At 41.0% G+C, this 27062-nt stretch overlaps 1 protein-coding gene across 2 annotated transcripts; it reads left to right on the top strand.

Moving 5' to 3' along the window:
- Nucleotides 1-1501: 1501 nt before the first annotated feature.
- JAKMIP2 (janus kinase and microtubule interacting protein 2) lies at nt 1502-27062 on the top strand. Of its 2 annotated transcripts, XM_010014260.1 has the most exons (20): nt 1502-1630; nt 3693-4190; nt 6188-6397; nt 7329-7427; nt 9323-9469; nt 11179-11319; nt 12199-12255; nt 14045-14164; nt 14629-14757; nt 15688-15771; nt 16071-16133; nt 17701-17799; nt 20357-20455; nt 20792-20845; nt 21705-21770; nt 22810-22878; nt 23905-23982; nt 24801-25004; nt 25365-25430; nt 26989-27062. In XM_010014260.1, the coding sequence occupies exons 1-20, from the start codon at nt 1502-1504 to the stop codon at nt 27037-27039; spliced, it is 2463 nt and encodes an 820-aa protein (XP_010012562.1). In that variant the 3' UTR covers nt 27040-27062. The 2 variants fall into 2 exon arrangements, with proteins under 2 accessions (XP_010012562.1, XP_010012563.1); XM_010014261.1 differs by lacking the exon at nt 16071-16133 and having other exon boundaries at nt 26989-27060.

The following is a 27062-nucleotide window of genomic DNA, read 5'->3' as shown; positions in this document are numbered from 1 at the left end:
TAAATATAATTTGCACCATGTGGGGATATGTGGTGTTGCAAGACAACCAGGGGTTTTTATGAAAGGTTATTCCCTCACTGCAGTCTGCAAGGAGGTGTTGGAAAAACAGATACTTAAAAAATGCTTTGGCATAAAATTCAAGCTTTATGCAGTTAAAAGTATTAAAAGCAATATGATGGAGAACTGACAAATTCACTGGGCCCCTCCCTCTGAAAGAATGGTAGGCTGCCTTTACAGGTGAAAAGATACAACTTTGGGCATCTGAATATCACAACACTCGGTGAAAAAGAGTTGCACCGAAAGAAGATAATTCTTGTCTAAAATATTAATTTACTCAAATTAAATGAAAGTTCCAGTCAAAAAACTGTTTCAGGGGTATGTGTTTTGTGGGTTTTTTTGGTTTTTTTAATCTACCTCCGTCTATCTATTTAGAGCTGCTCTACATAAAACACAGTAACAAAATATCTTTACGATGACATAACTTCCTATGTCTCAGTAGGACACTCATTCAGATCAACAGAGTGAATTTGCAAGGTTGATCTGGTTTGTTATCCTTTGTGTTAGAAAAGGATAATTCAGTTGGAAGGGACCTACAATGATCATCCAGTCCAACTGGCTGACCACTTCAGGGCTGACCAAAAGTTAAAGCATGTTTGTTACTAAGGGCATTGTCCAAATGCCTTTTAAACACTGACAGGCATGGAGCAGTGACCACCTCTCTACAGAGCCCATACCAGTATTTGACCACCTTCTTGTAGATAAATGCTTCCTAATGTCCAGTCTAGAGTTCCCCTAATGCAGCTTTGTTCTCTTGCTGTGGCTATGGATACCATTGTGTTTATCTAAGACAGGTGAATTCCTGGAAGCAGTATTTCACCAGTTTTTGAGAGACGGAGAAGAGCTATGGCAGATTGTACCTCTGTGTTGTGGAAAGTCTTTGGGTGTGGCACAGGATGTTGGGGGGATCAAGGGCTGGGAAGGGTAAGAAGAAGATACAGTTGGTAGATCCTCAAGACTAAAGTGCCTGCTTTGTGGTTAACTCAGGCTGCAAGGCTTGGGTTAAATTTACCTACCCCTCCTAGCCCTGTACTCTCAACCGCAGTAATCCTTATGGTAAACAAGCTCCTGTCTTCATTGTGTGGCGCCCCTTTCTGAGAACATAAAAAGGGCATACATGGAATTTCCACTAGTAGACCAGACTTGCATATAGAAGCTTGATTGTGCTGGGTTCTCCCGTGCAGGTTTGCAGACAAAGATTGCAGTGTTTGGAGAAGTGAGCTCTCTCTTGTGTTCTGTAACCATGTGAGCTGTCATGCTGCACTGTCCACTGACAAATAATAGTATGTCTTATTTCTCACAGGGCTTCCAAAGCAGCTGAGTCCAGGAGCTTAAGGAATGTCACGCAGTAGGTGCTGAACTAACTGGCACTGAAAGGAACAGAAAAAGATGGCAGTCTGTATTTGAAATAATTAAACGCGTGGACTCTCGCTGATAAGAAACCATGTCAAAAAAAGGACGTAGCAAGGGCGAAAAGCCTGAGGCACTGATTGTTGCCCTACAGGCTGCCAACGAGGAACTCAGGACCAAGCTAACAGACATTCAAATTGAGCTGCATCAGGAGAAATCAAAGGTAAGTGAGGGTTTGGTTTTAATTAGCAGTGTCTGCACTGAAGGAGGGAAACACGTGGAAAAGATAGTATCACAAAATGAACAGATGCCACACAACTCTTTCCTGCAACAGTGGTCTGCTGCTTTCTCCACATGCAACATTTTCTTACTGTGAATGTCCTGTCGTTTACATGGAAAATCTTCTTTCTATTGAGGTGCAAGTTTAAGAAGCCTCTGGCACTCAAATGGAGCAGCACATCATTTATAACATCTTTGGCCATATTCAATCTAGTGGGTTTCATCCTGTCCACTCAGTGTTTAGAAATTGTGTAGCATTGCTGTTTTTTGAATGGCTGATATCTCAGCAAGGCATGCCCTTATTTCAAAGTCAAGTGAAGTGTTTCTTGAATGTATAGCATGGAAATCCATGTCAACTCTTATAATGTATCTGCAGTGCAGCTGAACTGTATTTATACAGTACTTATGCAGTGTTTAAAGCTTGTTCAGGTACCACTTGGGTCTGCCACAGTTACAGCCTCAGATATGTAGGCTAAAGGCAGACGAGTCTCAGGCGCACAGGGTATAGCCATGGCCCTGTGGTATAGACATCCCTGTGGAGGTTTGAGGTGTCTCCGGATAATTTAGAAACCTTTTAGACACCTCAGAACCATGTGCTGCAGCTTCAGCTCTTGCCTGTATCTTCTGCTGAACTTTTCACTCTCTTTTCCTGCATGGTTTATATGGGGCAGCCCTTACAAAATGTGAGTGAGTTCTAGGAGAATCCTTCAGATTTGTTTTCCATGGAGCCTTCTGAGGAAGATGCCTCTTATCTTTATGGTGTGTTATTTGTCAGAATGATCTTGGTGATAGAAATCTACCTTCACTAAATCCTCTCCAAGTAATCAATCAGGCCTGCAAGCTAGGCCACCAGTGTCTTTTGGAGGGCTTTCAGATGACCTACTGCTGCGCTTATTCATATTGACAGGGTTTTTTTTCCCCTGTTTTTTCTTTCTGAAAGAATCACGGAATATAGAATGGTTTTGGTTGGAAGGGACCTTAAAGGTCATCCAGTTCCAAACACCTGCCACGGGCAGGAACATGTTCCACTAGATCAGGCTGCTCATAGCCCTGTCCAACCTGACTTTTGAGGTTTGCTTACTCTTCCTTGTGGTCCTTTTTCAATAAGGAATTAACAAGGAAGTTCTTAAGGTCTTTGAAGTCACATTCTTTTTCACTGTAAGTAACAAACCTACCAAGTTTGCTTTGAACTGAAACCATTCCTTATCCATTGCTTTCCTTTGGTGTACGTTCACACAGGTGACTATTGTGGAATTGCTCAGGGGTATGAAGTTACACCTAGAGATGTATTAGTGTAAGTGTACTGCAGGCTGACAGGTTGCTCTGTGTGTTTGATTCCAAAGCTATGAACAAAGAACTTTAAAAACTATTTTTAATGAGGACTGGCAAATAATGTATTCTAAGTAAAGCTAGCTGTTTCCTGAGCATACTAACCATGAAGCATGTTTGTCTGTAGATATGTGACTAAGAAGTGACTACAAATGTTTGAGAAAGCTCTATGTATGGGTAGGAACATTTGTAAAAGATGAAATGTTTCCTGGACTTTGAGACTTGCACCTTACCTCAGGTGGAATCATAGAGAGACAAGCACTTCTCTCTCATCTGATTGACTTTCATAGTCATGAAAGTTATAAGAACCTTGCTATATCTGAGCCCTCTAATTTTCTGGTGAATTTGGCTGATGCTGATGGGATAGAAAGTTGTTAGACCAATGCATGCATATACATGGAGTCTTATTACCTTAGGAAATACTGAAGGTCCATGTTGTGTCACTGTGTGAGGTAAGACACCTGGAGAAGACAGGGTTGTTTTGGCTTGAGTAAAGACAGTGTAAAATCTATGTGAATGCCCTGGGAGCTGGCTCATATTTTTGCTGTAGGAGGGTGAAGGATCATCTAGGTTCTGCAGCAGGGTCTTCCTCAATTTAATGTGGCTGTGTGTCTGGGTGGGCCTGTTTTGATAACATTATCTTTGGAGCAAGTGACTCTCATTTTATCTTAATGTAGGTTGCTAAACTTGAAAGGGAGAAGACTCAAGAAACTAAGCGCATCCGTGAGGTGGAGCAGCGCAAGCAGACTGTGCAGATCACAGAGCTAAAAGCCAAACTCCATGAGGAGAAAATGAAGGAGCTGCAGGCTGTGAGGGAGAACCTCATCAAACAGCATGAGCAGGAGATGACGCGGATGGTCAAAGTCCGAGACAGCGAAATCCAGCGCCTGAAGTCAGCACTGTGCGCGCTGCGGGATGGGAGCAGCGATAAAGTAAGGACAGCGCTGACTATCGAGGCTCGTGAGGAGGCCAGAAAACAGTTCGACTCCGAGCGCCTTAAGCTTTTGCAGGAAATTACTGAACTGAAGTCTGCCAAAAAGCAGGTAGATGAGGCCCTTAACAATATGATCCAAGCCGATAAGATCAAGGCAGGGGATCTTCGGAGTGAGCATCAATCCCACCAGGAAGCCATTTCCAAGATCAAATGGGAGAGTGAAAGGGATATTCGCCGCCTGGTCAGTAACCAAAACAGTTCATGTGTTCTTTTATGCCATAGTGAGTTTGCCTCTTGTGCCCTTAGCTTTCTCTGAATGCAGAACTCTGCAATGCACCTCAGTTTGCAAAAGTATTGCAGGCTTCTCATTGTTGTTTCTCAGCAGTAAGCAGATCATGGCGAGTTGGTGAGAGCAACCACTGCAATGGCAGCTAACGCCTTAAAGTGAGGAAGTGGTTGGTCTAGTCCAGGAGGATTTGGCTTGCTGAGATGCCAATACTTGTGCAATACAAAGTGTTAGAAAAAGAGTGTTTGCATCTGCACTTGTGGTTTGTTAGTTTCTCTTGCCCTTGCGATGGTATTCTAAACACATTAATCCATGGCAGGAGGAGAGAGATCTATTGGTTTGGTCTTGGCACAGCCTTCAGTAATTACAGGGGAAAATGAACAAAATTAGGCCCACATTAGCAATGGTGCAAGTTGCCATGTTTCCCTATCCAGGGAGCTGGACCTGCTTGCAATGGTGGAAAGTCTGGATTGAAAACTGGAATTCAGGATTTGATAGTTAAGTAAAAGAAATAGTGATGTAAACTGTCAGGAATGATAATTTTTTGGAGGTCATCCTCAACCTGTTCAAAATCTGTGTACTGGAGGTGTGTTCTTGTGTTGCCAGAATGCTCAGTAATGTAGTACAGACTAGTAGTGGTGGATTCTTCGTATCTGCCTTCTGAATTTTGACCCTTCTTGCTACTTTGATCCCCATTTGCAGTTTTGTGTAGCCACGAGGACAAACTACTATTTTTTTATTTTTTAATTCATCTTTTTTTTTTCCCTCCCCTCATCTGGAATTGAGGCTCTGTCTTCAGGTTTTAATATGGAAAGGAACTATAGCCAAATTCAGGATAAACCAGAGCTAAATATAGTAACACTAAGATCAACTCAGGTTACACCATTGTGTTTTGTATTTTATTTTTAGCAACTGATGAAAGGCTTTTTGACAGCTATTTACTCGTGTAAGAAACTTGAACAAGTCCAGAATTATTTTTATCTTACACGAGTGTTTTCCAAATCCACTGTATTGTTATTAGAGCACAGGAAGTTACATCAGAGTGACATCTAGTGAATGGAGATCAGAATCTAGTCCTACTAATTGGAAAAAAATATGGGGAGGGTTTCCGCAAGACTGGAAAGCTGCAAGACCAGAAAGTGTCTTTGCCTGAAGCTGCCAAAATAGAACAGATACAATTTTTGTTTTCAGGCAACTATTCATAGCATTCCCAGATAACAGTACTTCTGTTTTGCCAGAGTGATTTGCAAATTCTGGTTCACCAAATTTTTTTGAGTTTAATGATGATATCAGCTTTGTATCAATTTTCATGGTTGCAAGGCTTGCACGCACTGATCTTAAAATTCTAAGTCTTCATCTAAATTTTCCTACCGGCCATCATTGTTAAAAATTGCTGTGAGGTGAAATAAGTGGCACTTCTTTTTGTCTTGGCTACTCCTGGGATATTAAACAGAAGTGAAATAGCAATAAAATGAATAGCCTGAGCTTGCACTCGTCGAAGACTAACAACGTGGCAATCAGCTTTAGGAAATGCTGGGTCTGCACAGATCTGTTTGTGAGAACTGGACCGTAGCCTCTCCTGTCCCAGCCAGCGTAGCTGCATTTACACGAGGAGGAGCTACTCTAAACTTTTTGGGGTTTGTCAGAGTTTCCAGTTATTTTTCACTGGTATTAATAACTGATGAAAATGAAATGCAAAAGCCTGAACTGTTCACCCAGTTACCTGTTAACATTGCACCAGGCTCAATCCCTGGGCTTCACTCTGTAAGGCTGGTGAATCTACCACTGTGTCAATGTACTGTTATGGCTGAAACCTCAAAGTGTGTTGTTTTACAACCCTGGTGCAGTGTGATATAGCAGATTTAAGTGTTGAACACTGCTGTTAAGTAAATCAGATGCTACTATATTGGAGAAGGCTGAAGTGGTGTTGTGGTTTTTTTTCTCTCATTCAGATGGATGAGATCAAGGCTAAAGACAGGATCATATTTTCCTTGGAGAAAGAACTGGAGACGCAGACAGGCTATGTGCAGAAGCTGCAGCTGCAGAAGGAAGCTCTGGATGAACAGCTCTTCTTGGTGAAGGAGGCAGAGTGTAACATGAGCAGTCCCAAGAGAGAGATCCCAGGAAGGGCTGGAGACGGTTCGGAGCACTGCAGCAGCCCTGTATGCAGGTTTTACTGGCCCCTGCAAAGCAGAAACATGGCTGTGTGTCTCTTGCATTCTAAACTTAAATATTTTCTCCTGCTTAATATTTTCTCTGGCCCTGGGAAAACATTCCAGCTCTTTTTCACTACAGAGAAGTTATGTCTATAGATTTTTCAGAGAGAATGCTAATGAGACCAAGCTTCATAAGGCTGTTTCCTCAGTTGCTCTATTTACAAATATAAAACATATTAAATAATTAGTGCACCTTTGGAAGAATCATTCCATGAGCATAGCTACCTGGATAGCACACACCCTTAAAACCACATAAAATCACATAGAATTGGGAAGATGGGCAGGAAGGGGGAGGAAGAAGGCAGGGGTCGGAATCTGGGAGACTTCTGGGAAATCCTCCTTTGTCTCTGTCTTATTCTCTGGGTATGCAGCCCTTGCCATCACTCACAAAGCACGCAACTCACTAGTTGTGTGACTAAATATATGATGTTTACACAACAAATGTGTGAATATACCCATATTTATACATATAAGAAATGAGAAAGTAAATGCAATTGATACTGAAAAGGATGTCCTTTCTCACCTGACATAGTGGCTTAGCAAATAGAAGCGATTTATAGGAAAGGGCAATAAAAATTAGAATCTTTTATCTTTTTGCTTTTTCTTCCCCATCATAAAAAAATACTAACATTTGTTCGGTTGTTTTCTCTTTAGTCTTTTTAACAGCAGAAAATTTTCAATTAAAGTGTCCCCCGAACCAGATACTTTCTTCCAAATACATGTATATTTTTGCCAGCACATTCAATACTGTAAAACTCCACAACTACAATTTGTTGACGATGACAACTTGACTGGTGTGTGGGTTTTGGGGATTCTTTTCCCAAGCATGTATTTTGAAAAGACTCAATAACTGGTTTATATTGTTGCCAATGAACAGGACTTGCGCAGAAACCAGAAGAGGATGGCAGAGCTGAATGCCACAATCCGGAAGCTGGAGGACAGGAATACGTTGCTTGTTGATGAACGGAATGAACTGGTGTGTGAGCTTTGCACTGTTGGACAGAGGATGTTGGGAGCCATAGGGAAAGGGAAAGACAGAGAGGTGGATCCAAGGATGACAGGCAGTGATGAATATGCCTTTTCCATCCATCAGGCTAGTCACTCAGGAGGCTGAGGATGATTTCTTTAATCCTAGAATTAAACAGTAATTTCATTGAAGTGATATGAGTAAAAAGTCACAATAAAAGTTGAGGCAGAGAGTTTTGTGTCTGTATGAACACTTATGTTCCCTCCTTGACCTTTTGAGCATACAACAGTGTATGGTGAGGCTTATCTTGGAAATGAAGTGATGTTTATAATCCAGTATTTGATCAGGCTGAGAACAGTTAAGGGATCTAGGGAGACTGGACGGGGGTGAATTGACCCCTTTATCTGACTTACTCCTAGGTGGTGATACGTGTGTGTTGAAGTCAGCACCCTGGCTTTTTAGCCTCTCCATATTTCCACTCCTGTGATTAAGGATGAGGGTGGTGAAATTCAACTCCTGATCTTTTTTTTTTTTTTTTTTATTCCTGAGATAAGGGTTCTAATACACTTGTTCCTTATCAATTCAGCTGGCTTGACTCTCTTCAAGTTCTTAATGTAATATTTGCAAAATGTCTTAGCAGGATTGAAAATTACAGATATGTTCATATGTCTCCAGTTATGAAAAGCTCTCAACTCTCAGATATCTGTGATACTGAATAGCTTGGAGTTTGATGAGTCAGTTTGATTACCTGTTGCATGTCATTAAATATTCAGGTTATTTTTTTATAAAGAAAAAAACGCAAACTTTTAGGAAGCTGCTAAGCTTTTCTTCACACAACATGGCTACAATGAACACATTTTGTTAAAAGTGACCAGGAGTACTGCTGGAAATACCACATGCTTTGATTCATTCAGATTAGCAAGAACTAACTTATTTCTTAGGGTAAGACAAATTGTTGTTTAGTCCACAGCTGTTCTGATCAAAGATATAATGACTTCCTAGCTGCTCTCCCCTTTTCTGTTAGCAGAAGGCATCATCAGGTAGTTGCTAACCTGCTTCAGTTAAACTATTTAAACTAACCTGGTTTAGTTTAAATAGCCTAGTAAGATGATGTGGTGATGTAAGCAAGTGTGGCTGACTGTGCTAAGTAGATGCAGAAAACTTGCAGTCCTTTCCTCAGCAGAACTGCAAGGGGCAGGAACCTCCCAGAGACAAACAGCACTACAGAACTGGGGAGGTGCCTCTGTTAAGTAGATCATCTGGGCACAGAGACGATGTCTTTACACAGCCACATGCCGTCTTCCTTGTCCTCCCTTAGAGAAAGAAACTATAGCTATAAAATGCTCAGTATTACTGAACGGAACTATTTTTTTCAGACGAAGAGATCTTGCTTAAAACTCTAGTTGTACCAATACTGGAACTTCCAAGCATGCCCTAAGATATCTTCCTATCTTAATGGGATTTGTTGATTAAAAGAAAGTTCATTGTGCATGTGCACAAGTATTTCACTGTGTGGCATGAAAAACCGGAGTTAGAACTATGTTGTTACCGCTGTGGTCCAGACTGAGTAGCTACCTAGGCAAATCTTTCTTTCAGTGAGAAAACTAGGGAGTTTCTTGCAGATGAAACACAGGTCATTTTGGACTTTTGTAGCAGCTTTGCCTGACTCTCTTGGGTTGCTTCATCTGTAAGTCTGAGTTTCTCCTTGATAAAGCCATCTTTTGGAAATAAATATGCAGAATAATGTTTTGAGGTATATAGATAAAGCTATGTAAGCTATAAACATCAGTTTCACTAGAACACTGGCATTTTACTGGGACATTAGTCCAATAGGGAAGTAATAAAATTACTTCTAATAAAGGAGTGAGATTATTTACAGTTATTAATTGCTATTATCAATCCAGCTGAAGCGTGTCCGAGAAGCTGAGAAACAATGTAAACCTCTTCTGGAAAAGAACAAGTGCCTCACGAAGAGAAATGATGAACTTATGCAGTCTTTGCAGCGCATGGAAGATAAACTCAAAGCAGTTACTAAAGAAAATATAGAAATGGTTGGTATTGAAGAGCAAAGTGAGGATTGCTGTGTGATCTATGTCTCTTATGGTTGCCACATCTGCATAGTGTATGCATGCATATACGTACAAAAAAAGTGTTGTATATGGTGTGTAATACTACTGATAAGATAGAGCCATGCTTATGTCTCTATGTAATAGGTACATACTGTAACATTATGTAGTATGTATACATGTACAATATGCTTAAATGAATGCATAATATGTGAATGCAGAATCTTTAATACTATCTCCAAAATTAGAATATTGAGTTTCAATTGTTAAAAAAAAAAAAAAAAAAGAAAAAGAAATAATTGTATCAGAGTCATATCATGCTCTACTGTTTGGCGTCTAGGACTCAAAAAGGAAGCTGTTAAGAGTGATGTTTTCAGCCAGTGTGATGTTCATCTTTGAATATACATGTTCTTGTTAGAGCTGATGATGGTGAAGTCCTGGTCTGCCGCTGAGCACATAACAGTCTTCCCATAAAACATAAACGTAGTAGATGGATATGGGAAAAAGTAATTGTGTTATTCTAAATTTAGCTAGGGTTATCAGTTTCACATCAGGGCTATATGAAATAGGGTCAAAGCAGTTATGTCTGTGTTATTCCTTCAAATGGAATTTCCCTGAGTATCAGTCAGAATCCACTCCCTACAAATGCACTGAGGTTGCTTTGGCATTAATAAAAAAGGAGGTGGAGGTTCTGAGTTGACGGATGTAAGCTGGAAGGTTGAGACAACTTCCTCTAAGTGTGTTTGTGTGTCTTGGCTCGGGCTTGCACCAGCAAAGTCTTGAGCAGGCTGACTTCTGCAATGGATGCAGCTTTCCTGCGATTAGGATGAGAGGATCAGATTCACTTTCTCATCTTACAGAAAAAAAGGCTTTAATGTTACAAGGTTAATCCACTTTAAGACTCTGCAGTTCAGGTGTCACAGGTCAGAATTGTTCTTCCACAGCTGTGGTAGTACAGATCATAGTCCCTTGGGCTGTCTCACAGCAGAGAGAAGGGACCTGGCAATCTGCATGCATTAGACATCAGCAGGCACCACCACTGTCGTGTGTGTTCACAGAGCACATATGTTCTAACTTGGCTCCCTGTCATCTGCTTTTTACACTATAGATGACCAAATTATGGAAGCTAGCAGGCTGTGGGTGGCTAGAGCAATTCTCACGGGCTGTAGCCATCTCTTATCCTGGCAGGATGTGGATTTCTAGTTAAAACTGATGTGGTACCACAGTTTTTACCTTTCCTCTTCTTCTGACTGGATTTAAGTCTTTCACGTGACTAAAGTATGTCCCTTTCCTCAGTGTATATGGCCATGCAATGGATATCAGTAAGGGCATGGGGTCATGGGATTAGATGCTATTTGCACACCCATTGAACAGGTAAGGACTTCAGCTAAATTTGCTGTACGTTATGGCATCTTGATGCAGGGCAAAGGAAGAGCTATGGGTGTAAGGGCTGCTGTAGAGGCTATCTTGCCACATAATAAGTAAATAGGTAAAGCTTTGTTTTTCTGGTTGAAGAACTCAAACTTCCTGTGCTGCTCTATTGTTAAGAAGTGCTGACGGGTATTAATAAAGTTATAAAAATGATGTATCTGAGGAATATTTAAAGAGCTGTACAGCTTAAATGTCTAATTTTTAGCTGAAGGTGGTCTTTTAGTTGCTGGGTCTTAGTTTATCTGTTTCTCTTCCTATCACAGAGAGAAAAAATGACATCACATCCTCCCCTAAAGAAATTAAGATCTCTCAATGACCTGGATCAGGCTAATGAGGAACAAGAAACTGAATTCTTAAAGCTTCAGGTCATAGAACAACAGAACATAATCGATGAGCTAACAAGGGTATGTCCAGAGCACCAGGAAATTAGGAACAATTCCTGTGTACGGTTCACTTCTTCTTATAACTAGAGCTCCAGGGGTTAATATCTTACTTTTAACATCGGCAGATTTTTAGATGTAGGTGTGCAAGGGAGCAGTTTCATTGAATTTCTAGTGGGGCATCAGCCCCTACAACTCAAAAGTATAACTCGTGTGTGAACTGAGCTCTAGAAATGAACGCAGACTAAGAACTGTGGAGCTTGGGAAGATACCTACATGTTCACAAGGCTGTTTTGTTTTACTATTATAACTAAGCTACCATTCAAAATTTCCTTAACAAGAGGCAGGCACACAGTGTGATACCATGTGCTGGAAAAGCGTGTGCTGCTAGACGGTGGTTCACTAGTTCTTCTGTCATTTAATACTGACAATCCCTTTTTCAGCTGACTTTGTATTATGATGTTGAGGGTAAGGGGAAAGAGACTCCAAAACAGGCTGTTGCCTCTTCTAAGAGACCACTACGAGGAGGGGTGAGAGCAACACTAGCATCATGTAACAACTTTGAAACAGAGGTAGCGCCTCATACAAAGCCCAAACCAGTCCCCTGCAACAGGCCTCCCAGTGATTTTTAACAGGAAATCTATCAGTGCCTGTCATTCAACAGCCTGTCAAGGCAACGGCACAACAAGGAGTTTTCTGCAGATATCCCATCTTCCCTTCCTCAAGTGGTTTTCAGCTGACATGCATAGAGATTTGGATATGAATCCTCCCACCTGGAATCAGATTGCTGTTTGAATGTATGAACAGAGAGTTGGTGAAAGCCCAATGGTTTATTTCCTCTGTAGATTTGGCCTTCTAAAGCTGCAAACAAGACGAGAGTAACTTTTTAATCTTATTTTCCAGGACAGGGAGAAACTCATTCGTCGCAGAAAGCATAAGAGAAGCTCAAAGCCAATTAAGGTAAGAGGAAAATGGTTTTCAGTTTATAAAAATACTAGTAGGCTCTGTAGGAAAACACACTTTAGCAATCTGATTAAAGAGAGCTTTGTGGATTATAACAATCTGCTTTAGAGATCAGGTTTATAAACACCTAGTTACTTTGGGAGAGCTTTTTAACTCCACTTTGAAATTCAGTTAAGGGTACGTAGCTGTTTTATTTCCAGTAAAATAAGGCTTTCCCCCACTCCCTCTGAAATAGTAACAATCTTCTTTCCCTCTGGTTTCTATAAGTATTGAACTCGATGTCTATTATGCTGTGGTGTATTTACATTTCCAGAGACCCTCCCATCTATCTTCTGCTATCTATTTTTCATAGTACATATGCGGTAAAGCAAAATCTTTGTGCATCTTTATTCTTCAAGTGGAAGTTTTTAAATTGAGTGTCATTCTCTCCTGCTCAGTTTCACAGGCCTTTGGCTACTCCATGTATTACCCTGAATTGGGTCAAGTCCAAAGCTGATGCTGAGTAGTCAGTAGTGGTTCAAATAGTTCCTTTATCAGCCATATGTGAAGAATGACTTTGTAACAGCCGTGTCCTACCTTCAGAAAGTGGAAATGCTGTGTATGAAACAGAGCTTAGTTGCTCTTTGTCCTCCAAGCACATCCCTTAGTATGTCAGCCATGCTCTGTGAAAGTATCCTACACAAGAGAATTTCAGTGTCATCACATTGTTTCTCTGTGGGTTTTGAAGCAAGACACAGCAGATATAGCTGGCAGACAAGGACTAAAAAATATTTTAATCGGTCAACTTTATTTCAAAGCCAGAGATTATAACATGGGATAATATGGCTATTGTCTTCTACTTGGAAAAATAATGAACAACAAAAAAAGATAATATGTGCAAAAGGTTATTGGCATCTTTGGTACATGTTTTTTGTGTGATTGAAATTACAGGTTTAGAAGGCTGCAACCTGTAAGTAAAAGTGAAAAATGCTGCAAAGCAGAAGCACATCTTAAGTGCCCATTGATCAGTTTGTCTGTGGAATTATTCATAAACCAAGTATTTAAATGCTGAAATCTGTACCCTGAAGCTAAGCCAGCAGTGCCAAGCATCTATACCTTCGTAGGACATAGTTTTCATTTGATTTAATTCAATTACTGAGATAGAAGATAGTGAGGTGTCAGACATTTCACCAAAGTGTGTAGTGTGAGCAATCTCTTACAACAGATGAGTTGCTGTTGTACTGGAAGGATGTGTGACATAAAGGTTACTTCATGCTAGTTTGTATTGGCATAGCTTTCACTCATTCCAACAGCAGTATTGGTGAGAAAAGCTCTGAGATAGTAAAAGTATCAGCAGTCCGAAAGAATAAGAAGGGTTCCCTATTCTGCATGCGTTTCCATGCAGTTGTGGTGTTGTCTTTGCCCATCAGTCTGCATGTTGATAGATGTCTTCTGAACAGCTTTCGTGTTAACAAACAATTCTCATGCCTTCCTGCAAGGGCAGAGACTTTTCCTTTAGCATGGTGCTGCTCCCATTATGTTTTCCAAGTTTTAGACTGAGCCAGATCCTCAGCTCAGAAAAAATTAATGAGAAAACTCATTCTCCACCAATGCAAGACCTAATCTTCCATGTGGTTCTTTTTGGGTTGGTTTGGAGATGGTAGTTGCAGGGGTAGCCCATCGCTCTTTTATATGTCTTGCCTTTAAGTAACCAGCAATGTGATTTTGGACTGACCTTTTCACCCCATCAGAAACTCATGCTGTCTGTTTCCAAGGAGATTCAGAAATCATGTTTTCCCTTCTTTAGAGACATGTGGTGGATACAGTTTTTGGGTATGATGATGATTCCATGGACTCTGAAACATCCTCTGTGGCCTCATATAGAACAGACAGAACACCAGCAACCCCAGATGATGATCTAGATGAGGTAAGAGCTGTCTCTTTCCATAGGCAAGGACAGGTTTTCAGGAGACTTTGACTTCCAAAGCAAGTGGCTGGGCTGTTGAAACAGTTAGGTTTTTATAATGCTTACTGAGTGCTAAGTTCTTCATTAAGTTTGCCCTCAGTTTTGTTTACTGATACAATAAAATGCTGAGAGGTTCTTTCAAAGTCTAGTTCATAGAATCTACAGTATGACTTCATTGCAATCTAACATGATTTTTTCCCCTCTCTTCCTTCAAGAAAATAAACCTATTGCATTTCTTTAAGCTAAAAGATATATAAATTCTGTGTAAATTCCACATTATTCATGTTACAGTAAACTCTACAAAAAAAGCTATTCAAATCAAGACCTGTAAACCAACTATTGTGCTTAACAAATCACACTTGCATTCTTTGCTTTAGCAGTGCTCTTCTGTCTGGTGCTTAAACGTGTCCTGTCTTATCCTTCAGGGTTTAGCAGCGGAAGAATCAGAGCTGCGGTTTCGACAGCTGACAAAGGAATACCAGGCCCTGCAGAGGGCGTACGCGCTACTGCAGGAGCAGACGGGAGGCATCATAGATGCTGAAAGAGAAGCCAAGGTCAGTATCTGAGGGTAAAAGCATTTAATTCCTATCAGGACATACATACAACTTCCATACAACTGAGACTTGTCTATTTCACTCATTTATTGAGTATATTTAAAAAGAATGACTGCTAAGAATGGTCACAATGACTCAGTTTACAAGGGACTGTCCTCCACCTGAACCTGAAAACCGCAGGTAGGCAGGCATGCCAAAACAGGCAATTCTGCAGTTTGGCACCGGCTCACAAGGGTTTTCTCATGTTTTGCCCTGGTGTGAAGGGGTTGGGTTTTACAAGTAAATGGAGGCCTATGGGCTTTCAAATAGTCACCTGCATGTTTCTAACAAAGAGATGCAAATCACATTCAAATTTGAATGTGATGCAGATTACAGTAAATCTTCCAAGTCTAAAAGTGTTGTCTAAAAGTGTGTTCCAAGTCTAAAAGTGATGTAGAATCATTCAGACCTCAGGTGGTCTCCAGCCCAAAATCCTGCTAAAAGCAGTGTCAGCTGTGAGATGGCATCAGGCTGTTCAGCACTTTGGTGAGTTGGCTCTTGAAGCCCTTGCAGGCAGTTACAATTGCTTCTTTCCATTACCTTTATCCCACTCCTACCCTACTGACCACTATTCCTCAATTCAGAGACTGCCCCTTACAAGGGTCTTTGAGCAAAGCCTGTGACCCCAAATACCTGAGCTTGTGTTTCACTACTAATGCAATATACAGTAGTAATAGGCTTGGGTGGGGAGAGGAGCTGATCTGCCACTGTTTCCTTGTGTCATCTGTACCCCAGGCTGAGGGGTGGCACAAAACACTGCTGAGCCAGAATCTTTGTAACAGTTCGTCAGTGGAAGCAGCAGCATGAACCCAGACTCTGCTGTGTTTGGTTTCCTTTTAATACCAGTCTTGCTGGTTTTGTATTATTTAATGCTGTGCCTGACTTCAACAGGCTCAGGAGCAGCTCCAAGCTGAAGTCCAGAGGTATAAGGCTAAAATAGAAGATCTGGAGAAAACTTTAGCACAGAAAGGACAGGTAAGCACTTCTTATGTATTTTCTTTACCTATTTTGGATCTTACCTCTGTGCTTACAAAATACCTGGCACAATTTCAGTAGATTTCCATGAGATGTAACATTGCTGTTTAGTAAACAGGCAGATCTAGTGAGTTCGAAAGCCTTACTACAGCTTGGTAGATCAGTATGTTGTTGTTCTGTAAATGGCAGTTTGTTCCTCTAGGATTTTAAAGCCTGAATGTTGTGGCTCCAATTTTCAGTAAACATGCCCAGCCTCATGGAGTTTGATTATTCTGTAATAGTACTGCTTCATCCAACAGGACTCGCACTGGGTGGAGGACAAACAGCTTTTCATTAAAAGGAACCAAGAGCTTTTAGACAAGGTACGTTCCCAAGTTTTGTGTGTTCACTCTGAAAGGTAATATGGGTCCTGCAATACACTTTTTGGACATGCAGTGTGGTGCTTGCGTATAAGGGTAGAACAACATAGATTAATGTGGACAGGATGACATACAGAAAGAAGAGCCCTCTTCAGCGTTCCTTAGGCACTCTCATGGCTGGCAGTTGTTGATGCACCAACTCTGCTGGTAAGCATCAGCCTGAGGGCTGGAAGCTCTATTCGTTGTTTTGGATCTGAGGCACAGACCTTTGTGTTCCAGTAGCATTGCACTGAAGAGTCTGCTGCTACCCTGGCAGGATGTTTTGAGCTTAGCTTCTGGTGTGAAACAGCAGTAGAAATGCAGTCACCCTCTAACACCAGGACCCTTTTATAGTCCTAGTCCTTGTGCATCCTCCTGTATTTTTAAGGGCTTAAAGTTGTCCTAAGTCTAATCGAACTTGTACAGCTCAGCCCCTTGGTGCATTTAGGAATATCGTTTGTTTGTGTGTGTATGTATTTGTATGTATATATTTTTAATCGTGGAATATATAGATATGAAGGACCTCAACACTGCTTGCATATCACCAAGAGTAACAGTAGTGGCAATACATATGACTGCCATCAGCAAGAGGCACAAGGTCTCCTGCTGTCTGTCACCTCGTGAGATGAGATTTCTTTGCCTGTGTTCCTCCTCTTCTATAAAAACACCTAGCGATCTTCCAGCCCTGTGCCATTCTTCCCCATCCAGACAAACTGACCCATGGGGGCACATTTGACCTTGGTCTTACCATGCTCCCTAGCTTTTGTCTAGGGCCCTACTCAGGCAACCTGATTGCAAAATAGATGTCGTGGCACTAGTTGGAGACTTGCAAAAGAGAGCAGGCTGAGGAGCTAGCGGTAGAGTTGTCTATAGCTTGCTTGTTGTGGACAATTGGCTAATAGGTGGTATTTAAGTCTATCTGCTAACAGAAATCCTTGTGTGGAGATACTTGCTGTGCCGTTCTCAGGAGCACTTGCATGGGGTGGGATGGCTGCTCAGGTATCTGCCTCTACAGACAGCTCTCCCTGTATGCCATCTGTGCTTCAGGTGCTATGCACTAGGAATGTCTGATCTAGGCCAAGTTCTCCAAGGCAGGTGTAACTGTTTCTGTGTCATTTCTGATAAATGTTTATGCAGCCTCTTCCCAGAGTCCCTCAATAATGATGTCTCCACGTCCCTCCCCAAACAATCTATTCTACCATTTTACTGTGAGAGCAGTGTGTTTAACAGCTGATGCAGATTAATCTGATAGCTAACATGACACCTCTGTAGAGTTAACATCACTGCTGATCTTCATGAGGGTTAGATCCTTTTAGGAAAATCTCCAGCCTAAGCATTTTATGATGTTTAGGAAGTTGATGAGCTGAAGTTCACCTGTAAACTAAAGATTCAGTGAGGTAAAACAGCAAGTAATGAATCATCTCTAGAGTTTGGATTTTGCACTCCCTATGCTACCTCAACTGCCACTCACCAAATGTTCAATGTTTCTTGTAACAGTCACACAGATTCTGAACTTACATGTTTCTATTAGATAGAGAAACTGGAAGGAGAAAACAACCGCCTGCAACAGGAGCTGCAGGATGCCCGAGACCAGAATGAGCTGCTGGAGTTCCGCAACCTTGAGCTGGAGGTGATGGATGAGCTCATTACAGTAGAGCTGGTAGCAAATTAAACTATTGCACTTGCACTGGACACCAACTTTAATCGAGTGTTTACCCAAGCATTTTAGGGATACAGCAGAGTAACAAATCAGGCCCAGCATTTTTAATTGTGAGCTGAAGTATGTCAGCTCTAATATCCTGGAAATCTCCGTGAGTGAGGTGCCCAGTGTGCATAGATAAGCTTAGCTGATTAGTGTCAGTGTGGCTCTTAGTTACCACACCTGCGGATATGATTTTTCTAGTACTTTGGAGCAGTCTCTTTGTTCTTCTTGCTGGCCTGGAGTCTACTGAAACCAGCAGAAATTAATTACATTTGAATTAACTAAGTAAGCAAGTCTTAAACCCCATCCTCACATGCTTTGCTCAGGGCTGTATCCTGGTTCACAGCTAAGATCTCTCCTGAGAGTAGGTACCCAGGCTTTTGTGTGGAATTGTTGGTTGGTTAGTTGGTTGGTTCGTTGGTTTTGGGGTTCTTTTTTAGTTTGTTTTTGTTTTCATGAACCTCAGCAGGTTTTGGAGGAGAAAGAAATGTTGATAATAATATTATTTTATCTCTAATAGCTGAAGAGTGTGCCTCTGAGAAGTCAGAGATGCAGGTACAATTCCTTCTTCAGGGTCCCTACTTCCCCCTATGAAAATCTTACTGCTGATCTGTAAATTATACTGGCTTTGTTCTTTTCCCTTCTTTCAGCAAGGGTGATGAGACGAGTTGAAATTTCATTGAGAGTGCTGCTGTGAGGAGGAGTGCACCTCTCTAGCCTTTGCTTGAAGGAGTGGAACTGTTTGAAGTTTAATTCAGCAATGATCGATGAAATTGCATAAGCAGTTGTAACAGAAAGTGTCAGACCCAGGGCTGTTGTCTTATGGGGGTAAAGGGGTTGTAGCTTGTCCCCTCTGACCCAGAGAATTTTGAAGTCTCTTCACTGTGGGAACTTGGCTGTGAGAGGAGACGGGGGCTGTCGTACCCAAACCGATGTGTACCTGGTGGTTGGAGCACTCTTCATGGCAGAGGAGCAGTGTGCATGCCAGATGCCCTGGCAAAGGGAGCTGAAGCCAGGCCTGCGGCAGCCTGCAAGGAGCTCCTCCAGCTCTGCAGGGGAATCTGTGGATCCCCAGTGCTGCTGGTGATGCTGGAGCTGCTGACCTGCTGTGAGCACCTGTGGGCAGCTGGGGCGCAGAGCCAAGGTGGCCAGGGGACACAGCCTCCCTGGACAAGGGTTTGCAGTGGCCTCTGTGCTACTGACTCCTGAGGCACGTTTAGATCTGATCTCTCTGTACCTCAGTTTTTTTGTTTTATACAGGCGAATGTGGTCTTGCTCCTATAGCCTTTATCATCATTCTTGCCAATGCTGGCACGTGTGAAAAGCCAGCAGTGCTTGCCTATGGGCACATAATGATTCGCCTAGAGCTCTCCTGATCTGTGTCTGGAGGCTGTAGGTCCTAGCACGGTGGAACAGCAGCAGCCTGTCTGCCCACTTGCAAGCACCATCACTTTTGCAGGCTCTGGACATGTTCCCTGTTGAGCAACTCTCCTCATCGCCTGCATTAGGTAAGAAAGGTCCCTCAAGTGACACTAGAGATTGATGGAGGAGCTACAGAAGCCTCTGCAGGTAGCCAGAGGACTGTGTTAGACCTTGATCTCCCTCTTCCTAGTCTGCCCCTGGTTACAGATTCTTGTTAGGAGCGCTAAAGACAAAAACTTCCACCTGCTTTCTCTCCAGTATGAGCTGGTTTATTTCTCAGTTGCTCTCCAAAGCCTTTACATACTTGCCATTCAGAGCTTGAAGGTAATGCAGGGCCTTTCCCAGCTCTCATGATTCAGTGCCGGGACAGATTTGTCCCTTTTTTAAAGATCTTTCCCAGTTTTACCTGACAGCTGTGTTTCCATATGACATGGAACTGGCCTGATCAAGTGAATTACATAAACCAAGAATATTTGAAGGTGAAATATGATCTTCTCTGCTGTGCTTGCTGAGTACTTGAAAGGGATGAGAAATAACATCTTCCAATTTTATTTTTGCCTTTGGTCCTTTAAAACCAGACAAGTATTTGTAGATTTTATGCAATGAGGGTGTATAAATAGGTAATTTGATCAACTTTTTTGAACTTACTACTTTCCGCAGATACTAGAACACACAGCATAACAGGACGAGCAAGTGCGTAATTGGAGTATCCTACTAGTCTTAAGTCAAATACCTGTTTCTAAAGGCAGTATATAGTTGTTCAGTACCTCAATAGGCGAATCACTTGAGTCTTAGCAAGTGACAGCCTTTCCCCAGTCAATTTGCTGATTAACATAATTCATCAAATCAATAATCTTCTGTCAGAGAATTATCCTGGGTTTAGGATCCCATCCCACTTGGCACACTGTTTTTCAGACTAGGTCTAAATGTTTCTATCTTTGACTTGTAAAATGACGAGCTTGGCTTTGCAAAGCATGATATAAACAGCAGCTATGGCATTTAATGAGTTCTGTGTCCATCTCCATCTAATATGTTCTCTGTCATCTTTTCAATTTATTTTCAGGAAAGAGAGAGACGGTCCCCACCATTTAATCTCCAGATTCACCCATTCTCAGATGGTGTGAGTGCTCTACAGATCTACTGCATGAAGGAAGGGGTTAAGGTATGTCAGTTTTATAAAGCAGCACTTCTAATTACAGGAGCAGCGGATGTTGCCCATATAACCCTTATAACATTGATGTCTGCCAATAACTCCACTAAATTTTAAACATTTAAACTCAGTCTAAAATGAGTGTGTGATGACTGACACAATTGAATTGGACTCATAATTTTCACCATGATGACAAAGCCTGGCTCAGAGGTAACTGAAATCAGTGTGTGATGCATTTCCGTGGGATAAAACAAAATGGTTGATTTGAACTTGGATTGTAGGAGGGATGAATATCGCAGCTGTGACAGAATGTGTGTTCTGTGCCTTTACCTTATTCTCTTTTTGCAGGATGTCAGCATCCCAGACCTTATAAAGCAGTTAGACATCCTAGGTGATAACGGGGTAAGCTAAAGTCAGAGATACTTTCCCTTTACAAGCTGCATTTTGTACAGGAGAGTAATTGAGATCTATAATTAACATGGCTATTTTCAAAGATACTTGTTAAATTAGGCAGCGTCAGAACAATTAATTTAAGGACTGATTATTTCCATAAATTATGGATTTGTGAGATTTCAATAGTCAGAGACCTAGTAACAAAGTAGCAGCTTTAACATCTGGTTTAGCAGACTGGGAGACTGTCCAAAGGCCACTGATACTTGGAACTGGGCCTGACTGCATTCCAGTCGTTCAGGAAAGCGCATTAATTCGTTTGGCAGTTTGAGCCAACCACTCTTCATCAGGACTAGGATTCCTCCACATACAGTTTCATAAATAGGCAAGAGTTATCAAATCCCTTAGTGCTTTCTAAGTGGGCATTGCTGTATGCTTTAGTCATCTGTGTAAAAGAGATTGTCGTGTACCTCTGGCCAACCTTAGGTGTGTTTTAAGAAAGCGAGTAAGAAATAAAAACAAAGGATCATGATTGACTGTTCATGTGCTGGTGTAAATCAGCATTATTTTTCCAAAAGCTTTAATGGAAATTCAGCTTTGTAAAACTAGCAGGAAGAAAGACAAATGGGTCTAATTTTAGTTTACATTTCTCTTAAGATGCAATGGAACAAAAACATATAGTTAGTCCATATCATGCAGAAAGGCGAAAGCAGTATTCTTTTCAATATGTTAACAGAGTGACTGTTTCGATGGGATACCCGGTACTAGAGGGATCCCCTGAAAACTGTAGACCTAATGTATCACCTGGATTATCTTTATTCATAAAGGAAACTGTTGCCAATTTTCTTCTTCCCTTTCTTTCCCTTCTCAGAATTTGAGAAATGAAGAACAAGTGGCCATAATTCAGGCTTCCACTGTGTTGTCCTTGGCAGAAAAGGTAAATTTTGTGCTTGCTTTTCTCAGTTGTCATCAAAGGCCTCATGTAACACCAGGAATTTTCTGCTCTGTTGTTGTCAATATTGTCAAACTTTCTAGCATAGGAAGCAATTCCCCAGATGAAGCAAACTGTGCCAGCACAGTCCCAAACACCTGCTAAAGCAGCAAAACCACCAAACTCAGCTGGCCCAAGCTGTGAAGTCAAAACAACTGCAAATACAAAAAGAATGTCTAATGAAACTCGCAAATATAAACTGAATGAGAAACCATCAGACATTGAAGCTGTAATGAATTATAGCATGGGATCTCTAGTCCTGACATTTCCGAAGCTTCTGAAGGGATCCGTATACAAGATTTCTGCTGCAAGTATGTGTCTAAGTTCCTTGTTTTGGAAATGAAAAAGAAAATGGGGATTGGCTAAAATTGATTTCTGTGGCACAAATGCAGCACACAATTTTGTCAATATGACAGCTTCCACAGATTCTAGTCAACAATTCCTTCTCTTTACAGAGAATTGCCATCTACCCAGCTAAACTATTTTTAAGATAGTTTAAAAGAGGCACTGGAATAGGTTGCCCAGAGAAGTGGTAAATGCTCCATCCCCAGCAGTGTTCAAGGCCAGGTTGGACAGAGCCTTGGGCAACATGGTCTAGTGTGAGGCATCCCTGCCCATGGCAGGGGGGTTGGAACTTGGATGATCTTAAGGTCCTTTCTACCCTAACCATTCTATTATTCTGTAAGATGCTAGAGCCCTATCGTGGGCCCTTATCCATGGGATGAAATGGGTTCCTTGTCCATCCAAGGAAGTGTGCTTTTCCATCTTCCAGCAATCTGGTAATGGTGATCCTGTTGCTGCTTCTCTGTCAAGGGCTACCTGCAGACACCATGGCTGCCCCTGTCACACAAGAACAGCCTCAAGATGGGCCCAGAACTACCAATAGGTTATTAAGAATAGACTAACAAGATGCTGTAGATGTCTTGCCACTGCCCATGTGCCTAGAAAACACAGCAGGTTACAGCTCTCATTGTCTTCCCTCCAGTGGATCCAGCAGATTGAGGGAGCTGAAGCTGCTCTGCATCAGAAGATGATGGAACTGGAAAGTGATATGGTAAGCAAACTTCCCTTAATACACATTTTAGGCGCAAGGCACTGAGTGCATCACATTCACTTGGTATGCCAAAAGATAACTAAAAAGGTCTTTTGGCAAATGAGGTATGCAGCCTTCCTCTGATGAATCCATGCAGTTGTTACTGGTCTGGTTTACATGCAACAGCAGAATAACAGAAACAGAAATAGTGAAGATTTGAAAACTTTCTACTTCCATGAGGATGACTGTTTAAAAGTACAGAGGGCTGGAAGATTGCTCAGTGATTTTCAGAGATGAAAATGACTGCACTCTTTGTCTCATAAGATTCACAGTCTAAATACCAGCTGTTGTATCACATTTTACTATACACCAGTTTGTGGGAAACTAATGAATTATTACACTGTTTTCTTTCATTACATTTTAAGCCTTTACCATCCTAAAGGTAAAATATCCACAGCTGAACTGAAGCTGCTATAGCACCAGTAAAGTTAGTACCTTACTCTGTTTTTATTCTTGTTAACCTACAAGATGAACAAGCATAACTACAAGAGTTGGATAGCTGTAGTGGTTTACATTCTGTTCCTGTGGTTTGTCTGTATTTGAGTCAGTTCAGCTTAAGGTATGCTGAGAAGTTAGAGCAGCTTCCCCCAGATAATGTCAACATGAATATACCTGTTCAGTTTATTACACTCTCACACTTCTAGAATAAGAGAAAGCACAAAAGGAGTTGTCCATGATGCCAGAGGATGTATCTTTTGAAAAATCATACAGAAACCCCTAAATTGCATTACTGAAATGCAAAGCAATATCACTGAAGTCAACAAAGAGATGATGTTCCATGTAGATCAGCTGTATTATCATACAAAAGCAACACACTGCTATTTTCCCTTCCTTCTTTTCTAGCTCAGATATTAATAACTCCGCAGAGTTTGATGACCAGTCTCCTAGTCCTGCCTGAGTCAGTTAATTGTAGTTGATTGTATAAGAATTCTCAAAATATTTGGAGTAACTCGTTAATTTTTCTGGCTACATGATCCTTTGTTGTAGGAGCAATTTTGCAAAATAAAAGGTTATTTGGAGGAGGAGTTGGACTACAGGAAGCAGGCTCTTGACCAAGCATACATGGTATGTACAAAGGAAGTTCTACAGCACATATTGGCCAGCACTGTGACAGGACACAGACTCCTGCTGGGTCAGGAAGAGAGTTTTTTTGCTTTTTTCCTAGTTGTTTTTTGTTGGTTGGTTTTTTGTTTGTTTGGTTTTTTTGTTTTTTGTTTTGTTTTGGTTTTTTTTATTTTTTTTGGGGTTTTTTTTAATTTATTTTTTATTTTATTTCTTTTTTTCCATTCTTCTAATGCTCTTCCATGCAATCTGCACAGTCACCATGACACCCGCCTTTTTACGTCACAGAAAGGCAGGTCTCCTGAAGTCTGAAACTTTTTTGTCAGTTAAAGGCAAATACTGCTCATTAATGTCAGCTTGTCCAGCTGAAGTCAGTGCAACCAACTGGAACTCAGATCTGGAACGAGAATGCTCGTTGATTAGCAGCATTAAGAGCAAAGTAGTCTGAGAGTGACCTTCAGTCTTCCTTCTTGTTTTTTAGCACAATGGGCAAAATTCTAGAATTGGTGATATGTTCATCCTTGCACTTACAGGTACGAAAAATCTATCCGACTCCTAATGTCTGTAACTGCTTAAAAAAAAAAAAGTAAAGTGTAGGGATTTCAGTGAAAATTGTATTAAAATATTTTAAAAATCAAAGTTCACATCCTGTTGTCAAAATGCTGAACCATTTTGAGTTCTCTTTTTTCCACATTTTTGCACACTTGAGCACAGAGCCCACCTCTCATGCAGGTGCCTGAATCTGCCACCAGACTCCCAATTCTCACTGTGTTTTAAACAATGCTTCATCTCTAATTGGCTTTTGGTATTGCATCAACCAGAGGATCCAGGAGCTTGAAGCCACCTTGTACAATGCTTTGCAGCAAGAAACAGTGATAAAGTTTGGGGAACTACTGACTGAAAAACAGCAGGAAGAGCTGAGGACAGCAGTAGAAAAGCTAAGACGTCAGATGCTGAGGAAAAGCAGAGAATATGATTGCCAGATTCTTCAGGAGAGGATGGAGCTGCTCCAGCAGGCTCATCAGGTAAGAAAAAGGAACCATGTGCATGTGTATCTACTCAGATTCGCTGTATAAGAACGTAAGCTGAGGTCAAATTTAGGCAAGCTCCAGGTCATGAGGGAGCTTTTTAGTTGATATTAATTTCCAGCATTTGAGGATACAGTCACGTATCTGCAGTAGCATGTTTTGAGCAGTTGTACAGATGATAAAGTCATGGTTGGGCAGGGTTGGTGGATGGGGTCATGGTACTACACGAGATTATCCCTGCCAAAGAAATGGATTTGTTAATTTCCAGGCTCTTGGCACTCAAAACATTAAGTTATTTCTTCAGCAGAGTAGATTTACTGAGAATTCAGTCTAGATGCTTTCTTTTCTGATTTCTAGAGGATCCGAGATTTAGAAGATAAAACTGACATCCAGAAGAGACAAATTAAGGATCTGGAGGAAAAGGTTGGTTCTGTCATGCTTCTGAAGCACACTGAGCAACTTTTTTGAACATGATGACCTAGTTCTTGTGAATTACACAAGCTTTCTGTTTAGCTGAATCAGCTGGATCTCTTGGTGCTGTTCTACTATGCTTTCTTTTCAGATTGTATACACAGACTTTAATCTTAGAGTCCCCTCTACAACATTTCGTTTTAGGAAATATATGCCAAACACTTTTAATTATGGTGAATGATAAACGTACCAAATGAGGAAGCCATTACTTGGCTGTTAAATGCTGTGTTGGTAGAGAGGCAATGCTTCCATTAAAAGCAAGGTGAGGCTAGCAAGCAGGAAGGACTGAATGAAACCAAGTGAAAATGGTTCTTATCTGGCAGGACTAGAGAACTCAGGTTCTGATGCTGCCCTTTTTACTGAAGCTTGTAATTACTCTGTGACATAAATCCAGCACTAGAATCTTGTCCTTTAACTGAACTGCCAAAGAACTGTATCTGCACATTCTTTGTATGTAATATATATACATACTCTCTCTCTCTCTCTCTCTCTCTCAAAATACGCACTGCGTTGTTTTTTTTTTAATGAATAAGGCCACCTCTGTCTCACGGACATGTTTTTCTACTTGTAGCTGGGTTAGATAGGGCTGCTGACAAAAGATCATAGCACAGCATGCTGCTACCAAGAACGTCTTTTCTAGAAATGCCAGGCTGGTGTAAGATGCGTCTCTGGTGGTGGCCTTGATGTACTTTTATTAGTAAATATCAACATCCATGTGTGAAATAGAATATGAAATAATGGCTCTATTTGTATAGTGGCAGCAGTGCTAACGAGCCCTTTCAGTTTATATGTATGTTCCTAAAGTGAAACAAGTGGGCATAGTGTAAAACTTGATAGACATAATTCTTTCTGCTTTTCTACTAATTTTTGTGATATAAGGATTCAGTGTCTGTCTTTCTAACATACGTAACTTGGAAAAATAACAGATGATAATCTGTGGTGAAAATAAAAAAGCAAAGCAGAACTTCCTCCATGGTCAAATGGAGACCTTAAATACGAGAATTTTTAGTGTCAATTTTCAACTCACAAAAAATCACATCTCTGAAGACAACACATTCACTATTAAAATGAGACATCCAAAATTGATTATTAAACATTTAATGGTTAGGGTTTGATATTATGTGTGTGTATGTGTGTATATATATATGCATATAGATATTCCTGGGCTATTTCCAGCATGGATTGATGGCAGTTTTTAAATGCACTTAAAAATACTACCCATGCTATTTCTGATATCTAGCTTTGTTGACTTAAGTCAACCCATGGTGGTTCATAGTGACAGTTCTACCTCAGGCTTTCAATATGGTGCCAGCTGTAACTGATCACCAAAATTAATGGGATCAGTTTTCTAATCCTAGGAGGTGATATGGTACCTACAGAAGTAACTAGGGAAATACAGTGTTTTTGGAATGCATAGTCACTCTAGTTGTCCTACAGAGTGCAAAAATAATTCTGACACTTACAATGCCATGACCATTAGTTTTTACACAATCTTCTTTTTCTTCTGCAGTTTCTATTTCTATTCTTGTTCTTCTCTCTTGCCTTTATTCTTTGGCCTTGATGTCAATGTGCCTCTTGGAAAGG

The sequence above is a fragment of the Nestor notabilis genome, unplaced genomic scaffold, assembly GCF_000696875.1.
Source record: "Nestor notabilis isolate BGI_N333 unplaced genomic scaffold, ASM69687v1 scaffold10675, whole genome shotgun sequence".
Classification (NCBI taxonomy): domain Eukaryota; kingdom Metazoa; phylum Chordata; class Aves; order Psittaciformes; family Psittacidae; genus Nestor; species Nestor notabilis.
This window is presented reverse-complemented; position numbering and strand designations above follow the sequence as displayed.

Coding starts and splice junctions, on each gene's coding strand:
- JAKMIP2 (XM_010014260.1), top strand. CDS start 1,502: ATGTCAAAAAAAGGACGTAGCAAGGGCGAAAAGCCTGAGGCACTGATT. Junction 22,879..23,904: donor TGGAACTGGAAAGTGATATG/GTAAGCAAACTT, acceptor CCTTTGTTGTAG/GAGCAATTTTGCAAAATAAA. Junction 23,983..24,800: donor CTCTTGACCAAGCATACATG/GTATGTACAAAG, acceptor TGCATCAACCAG/AGGATCCAGGAGCTTGAAGC.